Raw genomic sequence first — 9,709 nt, forward strand, 5'->3', positions numbered from 1 at the left:
TAACGAAATTTTCAAAAAATATATATTCATGAATCTTTGAAAAAATATTTATATTTAAAAAAAAAAAATGCTATTTTGAAAATTTTGACCAGATTTAACGGAAGAGTGAAATTGAAAAACAATTAAAAGAAATTGAAAGATGATACATTACATTGACACTTTTTAAAGTTTATAGATGGAGAACAATGGTTTCATTGAGTTCCAATCAAATTCTATTATATTCTTTAGTTATAAGTAGAATATTATGAAAAACAACAATGATTCGTTAGTTATATTTTTTAATATTTTTAATTAGTTTTTATTCAACTTTGTTTTTAATTCTAAAGGAAAATGATAAAGTATGAGGTTTCTTCATATGGAAAAAGGAAGAGCATGTGATTTATTTTGAAGTGTGCACCACCTTCTACTTTGCATGAAGCTTACCGCCAAATGTTCATGTCCAAGGGGGAAGTTTATGCAACTCTAAGTTGCTTAAAATGGCGACATTAGCAACTTTTAACATTCTAAGTACTTGGTAATAAATAAAATAAAATAAATAAATAAAATTATATCACACTTTTCTCTATAAGTAGCCACCATGATCATACGGTTCTCATCAATCACCTCAGATTATGGATTTGTCTAAACTTTCACTTGTTCTTATTTGCCTTGTGGGCTTAGCCATGGTTCACCCCTCTCTTGCCCAAAACTCACCACAAGACTACCTCAATGCTCACAATGTGGCTCGAGCACAAGTTGGCGTCCCAAACATCACATGGGACAGCACGGTTGCAGCCTATGCTCAAAACTACTCAAACTCAAGGATTGGGGACTGCAATCTTGTGCATTCAGACGGAGCTTATGGGGAGAACCTTGCCAAAGGCAGCGGTTCGTTTACAGGGACAGCTGCCGTGAACTTATGGGTGGCGGAAAGGCCTTGTTATAACTACAGCTCTAATTCTTGTGTTGGGGGACAATGCTTGCATTATACTCAAGTCGTGTGGCGCAACTCCGTTCGTCTTGGGTGCGCAAGGGTTCAATGCACTAATGGTTGGTGGTTTGTCACCTGCAACTATGATCCCCCGGGCAATTATGTTGGCCAACGTCCTTATTAGTGCAGCTTTAAATCGAATAGAGATTCTCAACAATTTTGCTGCCAAGATTGCTAGTAACAAATGTGAGAGAGATGTTATGGGGCCACCTACCCGAGTAGGTCTCGAACAACCTGCCCTTATGCTTGGGCAAGTAGACCTTATAAAAACTCTCTCACATTTACTGCAACAATCTAGACAACAAATTGCTGAATAATCTGAATCCCTTTAAAATCACCTCTAAATCGTGACTTCTAATAGAAAATAAAGATAAATAAAGAATATGTATGATCTCAATAAACTAAGAATTTATATTTTTGTCCAATAATCCCCTGAAACCATATATTTCATAACACGTCATATCTTTGTACTTATTTTTATTCATCAATCCAAGGTTTCTTAAGCATACTATGGCATATTTGGATCTTTTATAATATTGTTCGTTTATATATATACCTTTTAATACAATAATTATGTGATAAGTGAACCTTTTTACTTATGTATATAGATTCCTCTTTCTTTTCTTTTTCATAAAAGTCACCTCGTACTAATGAAAAATAAGCATCTATATTTACCTTATTATTAAAGTTCTATCTTTCAACGCAATTTCAATCCGGCTCTAAGCAAAATTAACAAGGGCATATAAATTAGAACATATGTGAAAAACTACCTGCTTGTAGTACATGGGATCTTTGTCTTCTTTGACCTTATATAATGTCCTTCACCATACATGTTAAAACAAGAACTTACGGCTTCCAACCACCACCCTCGCTGTTCGTAGTACTCCAACTAGAAGAAATCTCACAACATCAGTTCTGGATCCCGACTTCTTTCACTTGAAAGTTTTCATGAAAGCTCAACAATCTTAGGTCGCTTTTCTGACCGAGTGACATCTTCGCTCGAAGAATTATCTCGACCAAACTTTGACCTTTTGAGTTTCAAATGAGTGCATCTTTTCTCGGCATCATTATCACCGTTGTCATCATCTATGTCGTCATCATCACTGTCATTATCACTGCTATCTTCCGAATCTGTTTCACTACTGCTCGCAGCCAATGGAATTATGGACTGATACCCAGCAATTGCAGATTCAGCAGCAGCAACAGCCTCAGGGGTATGAAGATCAGCAACACCAAGCATCAAATCCTGTTATTAAGATGCGCTTACAAAATCAGTTGTGAATTCAATGATTGCAAGAGTGGGTTTCCTTTTTTTCTGTGGGGGAACCCAATTACCATTTCAATGATTTCAGATTCATTTCCAGTGAGCACTTCAATATCACAGTTCTCAAAATTGCCCTGCATTTTGGTAAAACGGAAAAAAAAACAAGTTAGAAGTAAAGCCCAAAAAAAGAAAGACATACTGGAATCCAATAAAACAGTACAGCTAGGGTAAAAGATCCAACAAGCACAACCTTTGCACCAAGCTGAAGCCTTTCATTATCTTCTGATATCACTCCTAAGAAGTCTTTAACTTTTCCCAAAACTGCAGCAAAGGCGAAGAAATTAAGCACTGATTGTTAGGAAGCATCAGTGTTTTATTTCCTTCCAATTTCCTTTTAATAAAAAAAATTATCCACTGAAAGGTGTTGGGAACTTCAAATCTTCTGGATATATATATCAAAATACAGGTATCCATTGTAGAAAGTGAAAGTTTTGGCACCACACAGCTCATTAATCATTTTGGTTATTTGAAATATGCCTGTTTGAACTCTCCAAAACACCTCCCCCATTACCTATGTATATTCCACTTACAACAAGAAAGACCACATGTTACCCTCTCTTTGGGAAAAAGAAAACATCGCAGCTAGAAATCTTAGCTCCTCTCAATGGCCAAGACAAATCCACCTTTATAAACAGTTTTCATGAACTTTAAATTTTGACATCACGACATATATATTCCATGAAAGCTTTCCATTTAAATTACCACCTTATATTGCAGAGATGAGGACCATGCTTCAACAAGTATACATGATCTTATAATGACCTCCCCATACCCACATTTGCATTAGAAATCAAAGTAATTAACTATACAAGTGTTTAGATTATGCGCCAAGTAACAATGTTCCAACTACCTGACATACAGACAATTTGAACAGAAAACAGCCTATCATACAACAAAAGGAGAAAAGATTTGATGGCAGATTTGAGCTGCAAGGTCACCTTAATTTTAAACTAGAATCATCTTCTAGGTAGTAAGTATAGTTCTAAACAAGTTCAAACTTCAAACATAATCTAAACTGTCTTGAAGCAGTGCCTTCCAATATGGGCTAGAGAGACCGAATCTCTCACATTAGGGAGAAATCAATAAGATTACTCTTCGGCTTCAACATAATCATAGCTGATAAAGTCATAGAATGAGAAAAATTCAGATGGGTACCTCCGCTTTTGGGAAGAGGGGCTGTGATGGGCTTTCCATGAGGGAGGGGTTTCTGGGGTTGAGAGACCGAGTCTTTTTTGCAAACAAGAAGCGTAGACTCTGCACAAAATACAAACACACACAGAGTTAGATGAGGAATCTGAAACCACGTACAAAACAATAAACACAGAGAGAGAGAGAGAGAGAGAGAGAGAGAGAGAGAGAGAGAGAGAGAGAGAGAGAGAGAGACCTAATGGGGAGGTGGAGGAATTCTTGATCTCCAACTGCAAAAGGTCTTTGCTTGTATGCCCCATCGAAAACAAGTTAAAGCCGAGAAGATTCGGTGGACAACCGGAGGAGGAGGAGCCACAAGAGGAAGCCGAGCCGATCGGGGAGCTGGAAAGGAAGAGGGAGAAGGAGCGGTGGAGGTATGGTGTAGAAAGAGAGAGGCGGCGGCGTAGAGGAGGCCGATATGTTAGGAGCGGCGCTAAGGGGTCTGATTTTAAAATAAATGGGAAAAATATAAAAAAGTTCCTGAACTAATAATCAATTTAAAATAGTTTTGAATTTTTAAGTATACTAATTTCACCCATTAAATAATTAAATTGCGTTAAAAATGTTACTTTTTGTCGAAATATTCTCCTAATACCATTATTCTCTTAACAGAAATTATTAAAAAAAAAATTAAATTTTTAATTATATATTTACATATATTATGTTAACAATGACACGTATCGTCATTTTATTTATTCTAACGTAATATGTTAACGGAATCCGTTAATTGTTTTAACAAAATTTGATTGTAGTTAATGATTTAGTTTTATAAATATATATTTTTAATATATTTATATTTTTTTAGTAAGAATGACACATATCATCATTTTATTAATGTTAACGTTAACACTAACAGAATCCACCAAGTATTTGGACGAAATTTGACTACAAATTTCACAGATAATCAAAAAAAATTGTTTGCCTTAAATATCGCATGTCAAATTTGAGTTGTGTCGAGTTATAGATATGAGACTATTTAAATCAATTCTAAGGGTCCGTTTGAGTTTGCGATTTCAAAACATGCAATTTAAAAAAGTGATTTTAAAAAACACAGTTAAGCATTTGGCAAAATCGTAGTTTGGCCTTTAAAATCGCAGTTTCCTTTTAAAATACTGCGTTTTCAAAAAAAACACTCTATTGCCTGCGATTTGAATAAGTACTTTTTTACGTTTTAAAATCTCAATTTTTTAAAAACGCAGTTTCCAAACGGTTCATTTTCTGCGATTTGGTTTAAAATCGCATTTTTTCTCTACGAAATCGCAATCCCAAACGCACCCTAACTCAACCCATTAAATTAAACATGTCAAAATCATTAACTCTAATCCATTAAATTTGTATTAAGTTCATATCAATTTCATGATTCATATAAAAAAATTGTTAATCTTAATCTCATCATATAAGGCTCCACGCTAATTATCTACTTGAATTATTTGCAATATAAATAAATAATGTGAAAGGTCTCGTATAAAATTCATCTGTCGAAATAAGTGTCCGCACAATTTAAAATTTATTCAAATTACTAACAATTCGGACAGATAATTAAAAAGAGAATTCAATCTCGTCCGATCCCCTTCTGATCTGCTCAGGGTGATCTCTGAACCAGTGTGTTTCGGGTGATGGGCCTTTAAGTTCTGTTTGTTTGGACCGTTAAGTTCCATGCAATCCATTAGGGCTTTTGTGTTTTTACATTATTTTAGGAATGTTTGCACCACCATAGCCCATTAAAAAATTATGGCCCAATCATACAAAACCTTCCCACTTCTTGAGCTGGCTAAGAAGATATTTCAGCTTTGTTTCAATGTAAAATGTTTTTTATAAGAAAAAATATTTTTGAAAAAAACTGATTCTTTTTTATTCTTTGGTGGAGACATTAAAAGTGGTGTTGAGAATAAAGGAGAATCAATTAAAAAAAAAAAAAAAAAAAAAAAAAAAAAAAAAACAAGAAAAAAACAAGAAAGAATAAAGGAGAGGGTAGGGCTAACACCGGTCTTAATGTATTATATACTTTCATAATTCCCATACGTTACATATTAATTATGCAACTTTCAGAAATTATTTTCGTAATTCTTATATATTACATGTTGATTATATAATTATTGTATTTATGGTTTTATTCAACTATAAATAGGCAATTTTATTGTAAAATTTCTATCAAGAGAAATAAGAGCATGATGTAGTCCTTTTGGGTGTTGAATCCGAATATTATGCGAATTCACTGCGCGAATTACGATGTTTGACTTTGTGAGATAAAATTTGAAAAAAAAATAAAAAGTTGAATAAAATATGATTTATTTTTGAAAAAAGTAGAATATTATTCAAAATAATATTCAAAACAAACACACCAGGCTTTATCCTGTAGATGTAGGTCATAAATCAAACTACATAAAATCTATTGTCACAATTTTATTATTCAGCTTTAATTTTCTTTATATTATCTTTTCTTTCAACCGGGATGGTGAGGCATTCTGGATGCTAGGGTTGGATTACAAAGGAATAAGTCACATTTTTAGGGTACGTTTGATATTGCGATTTTGTAAACAAAAAGTGTGTTTGTAAATCAAATCGTAGAACATGAATCGTTTGGGATTGCATTTAAAATAAAAAATAAAAAATATGTGATTTAAAAATACATAAAATCACAAATAATAAAATGGTTTTATAAAAACACGCAATTTTAAAAGCTATCATCTATGGGTACTTGTACAATCACCTCATCCACCCAAGACTAGAGTTAATTTCCAATATATTGCATTATAATTAAGTTTCTTCGCATAAAACATTTGGACAGCTAATATGCAAATAACATTTTCCTTTAAGAAAACCTACGGTAAAAATAAATAAATAAATAAAATTAAAAATTAAAATAAAATAAAAACCTTTTAAAATCACATACCTTGAGCCACATCTAAAGGGTTGCTTTACTTCTAAGGGTAGAGATGCTTAAACTAAAACTTAAACCTTCGCATATGATTATTAATTAAGATAATAGGAAGTTGAATGTAAATGAAATTCAGAAAAAGAATAAAATATTAAAAAATCGCTCCACATGCGGTAAGCTCGAAACAAATGAAATTAATAGTATCTATTTCTTGGTCAAGATTTATAGTTAGTATATCTAATGGTGTATATAATATCATTTATTTAAAAAAATTAAAAATTAAAAACGTGTTAATATTGACTTTATATTCACCGTTAGATACACCAACATTAAATCTTGATCGTAAAATGAAAATGATACTATTCGGTTGCCGGTGACAGGCTGCAAATAGAAATATGCTGCCTTTTCCTCCATTTTGGTCAATACTTAGGAAGAGAACATTCCTTGGGAAGGTTGTTTTGGAATCTCTGGTTGTCTTGGCAATAGTCATAAGTCATGTGATACTTCCTCACCCATTTGAACCACCTTCTCTGTATAGATGTTAGGGTGCTGAACCTCTCCTTGTTCCACCAATTGGTAGAACTATCTGCCCTGCAAAACCTTGGGTTTCCTTTCCACACACAGGCATCGATCTTGTGGTTCCTGAATGAAGCTATGAAGGGGCCCTTTGACCAATCGATTTTGTCACGGCCGCCACCTGTCGCCCAGCTGTCACCATTCCATAGGCTGATCTTGATGCTCATTGGCTGCCACCTAGGAAAGGCCACTCCCTTGTCTGCATGGTTTCTGTACACTCTTATGGGAATCCGATCAACCATAAACCTGCAACGATTACAAGTGCACCCAAAAGTTTAAGCTTATAGAAAATTATTAATTTAATCATTTAATTTATAATATTTTAACTCTCTCGTTCATGTGTGGGCTTAAACTCTCTTATAATAAGTGAGACATTGTTAAATCACCACTTAATTTATAGGAAGAGGTAAATTTAATCATTTAATCAATAGTTTAATACTCCCCTCACGTGTGGGCTCAAACTCTCTTTTAATAGATGAGACTCAACACGTGAAATATTTAATTGAAATAGAGTGAATGACTGCAGGACTTTTGGGTCCGATATCTTGTTAAATCACTATTTATCCCAAAAGCTTAAGCTCATAGGAAGATATAAATTTAATCATTTAATCAATATTTTAAACTCTCTTTCACATGTGGGCTCAAACTCACTTTCAATAAGTGAGGCCCAACACGTGAATATTTAATTGAAATGACGTGAATGACTAAAACAAGGTTCGAACTCATAATTTTTGCTCTGATACCATATTAAATTATCTCTTATCTCAAAAGTTTAATTAGATAACAACCCTTACACGTGAATTGACGGAGACAATGTTCGAACTTACGACCTCAGCTCTAATACCATGTTCAATCACAATTATCCCAAAAACTTCAGATAATAGAAAGAGATAATCATTATATAAGTAACCATTTTATTTCCTTTGAAAAGAAGAGAAAAAGAAGTATGCATTGAAAAATGGCTTACACAATTTGGTGAAGGTTCCACAAGACAGAGTAAGTGTGGAAGTCCTTGGTGGGATCAAACCATAGATTAATCCTTTCTTCACGGTCGTCAAAGCCGTCGGCAAAAATGTTTGTTTGAAGGACATATGGTTGGCCGATCACATTGCCAAGGAACTCAAAATCTAGCTCGTCACGGTTAGGCTGATCAGATGACAGCTGCAATGCATTGCATTCCAAAGAATATATATATGATCATAAGCAATAATTAGAGAAGAACATAATTAATTAGCGGCCGGAGAAGAAGAAAATTGTCGATCACTTACATAATAGGCCACAACTGTGCCGGCTGAATGACCTGGTACTAGTTTGATTTGCATGTCAATTTGTCCAAACAGAAACATCTGGTTCGAAGCAAAACCAGAACCTTAAAAAAAACAAAAAAAAACATGAAAATATATGAGACAGGCTAGGAGAGAAACCGAGGGATTCGCAAGTTCAACATGCTATACATTAAAGTTTCTTAAGATACCTGATTCTTGGTCGAGCTTCAAGCTTCTTGTTCGACCATCAGCAGAGGTGTTTACATGGCTAGGAGACCACGTGACAAAGAAATCCTTATTGAAGTCCCCTGTTGAAACAACAGAAGCTACAGAAATTTGAACCATTAATCCGAACACAAGCAGCCCAATAAGGGATCTGTTTTTGTAGTAATAATTGGTCATGGTTTCTGGTTTTCTATCAGATTTGTGTTATTGGGTGTTGGGGGATGATTATATATATATAGTTATTGCATGGGGGGTTGCGGTGAATGATGAATAATACAAGCAAGGAAAGGTTTGGTTTAAGCAAGAATATCTTTAGAAGGAAGCAAAGGAAAGTTTGGCACTTAGTATCTTATGTATGTTATTAGTGTTCTCATTAGATTGTGATTGAAAGGAAGCAATTTTTTTATCAAAGTTAGGTTAATCTTATCATGCAACAAAAGACCCTAATTCGAACTTTCTCTCCGTCATTCACTTCACTTTTGAGAAAAACGGTGATTTAACCCGGCCCATGTGTATACAAATATTGTAAGTGAATTGTATTCCAAGCTTTGTACATACCCTTAGGCTTTTGTCTGAATAAGAGCCTTTCTATCTGTCAGGTTAGCAGAAAGTTTGGGAAAGCAAAGAAAGTGACTAGGATTTGGCTTTCTTTTCGATTGTGCTTTTCTTTTCAGGGTAACCCATTGAAGCTTCCCTTTTGTTCTGTTTGGTGGACTATTGAGTTGATTCCTTCCCTCCCTTTTACAGGCACCTGTAGAAACAAACCATGCCCTATATTCGGTGTCTGTTGCGATTTGGAAGCTCAAGTTCTAGTGCTGGAGAAGGTATTTTGGCTTCATATAATTGGTTAGATCAATATCATATATATAGAGAATTCCGATAATGTTTTGCGAGTCCGTTTAAGTTTGCGATTTTAAAACGTGCGATTTAAAAATAGTAATTTTCAAAACGTGCGATTTTAAAATGCGATAGATTTTTTTACGTGGTCAAATAACAATTTTTTAAAAGATGCACTCACCAACAGTTCATTTTTTGCAATTTGATTTAAAATCGTATTTTTGATTTGCGAAATCGCGGTACTTTATGTTAAACTCTTTAAATTTCAACCATTGTATTCAATTAAATAGTTGAGAACTTGCCATGTAAGAATTAGTCACTTTTAAAATGGGGTAAAATGTGATAAATACTCATGTGGTAAATATTGAGTTAGCAAGTAAAAACAGTAAAAATAGGCTGCGTTTGTTTCGGCGTAAAACGCTTTTTGAAAAACTATTTTCCATACT

General features: G+C 34.0%; 3 protein-coding genes across 3 annotated transcripts; 1 reads left to right on the top strand and 2 right to left on the bottom strand.

Annotated features, from left to right (window-relative positions):
* The first annotated feature begins 611 nt into the window (after positions 1-611).
* LOC133882388 (pathogenesis-related leaf protein 6-like) lies at positions 612-1,305 on the top strand. The gene has a single exon (XM_062321543.1). It carries the CDS (start codon positions 612-614, stop codon positions 1,092-1,094), a length of 483 nt encoding a protein of 160 aa, XP_062177527.1. The 3' UTR covers positions 1,095-1,305.
* Positions 1,306-1,621: 316 nt separating this feature from the next.
* LOC133882226 (uncharacterized) lies at positions 1,622-3,944 on the bottom strand. Its single transcript, XM_062321348.1, has 5 exons — positions 3,679-3,944; positions 3,450-3,548; positions 2,485-2,555; positions 2,306-2,368; positions 1,622-2,216 (listed from the first exon to the last, which is right to left on the bottom strand). The coding sequence occupies exons 1-5, from the start codon at positions 3,740-3,742 to the stop codon at positions 1,917-1,919; spliced, it is 597 nt and encodes a 198-aa protein (XP_062177332.1). The 5' UTR covers positions 3,743-3,944; the 3' UTR covers positions 1,622-1,916.
* A 2,384-nt stretch (positions 3,945-6,328) lies between these two features.
* Positions 6,329-8,640, bottom strand: LOC133882242 (probable xyloglucan endotransglucosylase/hydrolase protein 10). Its single transcript, XM_062321368.1, has 4 exons — positions 8,411-8,640; positions 8,205-8,305; positions 7,904-8,097; positions 6,329-7,182 (listed from the first exon to the last, which is right to left on the bottom strand). Exons 1-4 carry the CDS (start codon positions 8,601-8,603, stop codon positions 6,780-6,782), a joined length of 891 nt encoding a protein of 296 aa, XP_062177352.1. The 5' UTR covers positions 8,604-8,640; the 3' UTR covers positions 6,329-6,779.
* Positions 8,641-9,709: the final 1,069 nt, after the last annotated feature.

The sequence above is a fragment of the Alnus glutinosa genome, chromosome 11, assembly GCF_958979055.1.
Source record: "Alnus glutinosa chromosome 11, dhAlnGlut1.1, whole genome shotgun sequence".
Lineage (NCBI taxonomy): Eukaryota > Viridiplantae > Streptophyta > Magnoliopsida > Fagales > Betulaceae > Alnus > Alnus glutinosa.

What these genes read in the sequence shown, in the direction of transcription:
- LOC133882388 (XM_062321543.1), top strand. Translation starts at nt 612, where the DNA reads ATGGATTTGTCTAAACTTTCACTTGTTCTTATTTGCCTTGTGGGCTTA.
- LOC133882226 (XM_062321348.1), bottom strand. Translation starts at nt 3,742, where the DNA reads ATGGGGCATACAAGCAAAGACCTTTTGCAGTTGGAGATCAAGAATTCC. An exon ending in CCCTCTTCCCAAAAGCGGAG is followed by an intron (nt 2,556 to 3,449) that starts GTACCCATCTGA and finishes CCTTTGCTGCAG; the next exon opens with TTTTGGGAAAAGTTAAAGAC. An exon ending in AATCTGAAATCATTGAAATG is followed by an intron (nt 2,217 to 2,305) that starts GTAATTGGGTTC and finishes TCTTAATAACAG; the next exon opens with GATTTGATGCTTGGTGTTGC.
- LOC133882242 (XM_062321368.1), bottom strand. Translation starts at nt 8,603, where the DNA reads ATGACCAATTATTACTACAAAAACAGATCCCTTATTGGGCTGCTTGTG. An exon ending in GCACAGTTGTGGCCTATTAT is followed by an intron (nt 8,098 to 8,204) that starts GTAAGTGATCGA and finishes AATGCATTGCAG; the next exon opens with CTGTCATCTGATCAGCCTAA. An exon ending in TGGAACCTTCACCAAATTGT is followed by an intron (nt 7,183 to 7,903) that starts GTAAGCCATTTT and finishes TAATCGTTGCAG; the next exon opens with GTTTATGGTTGATCGGATTC.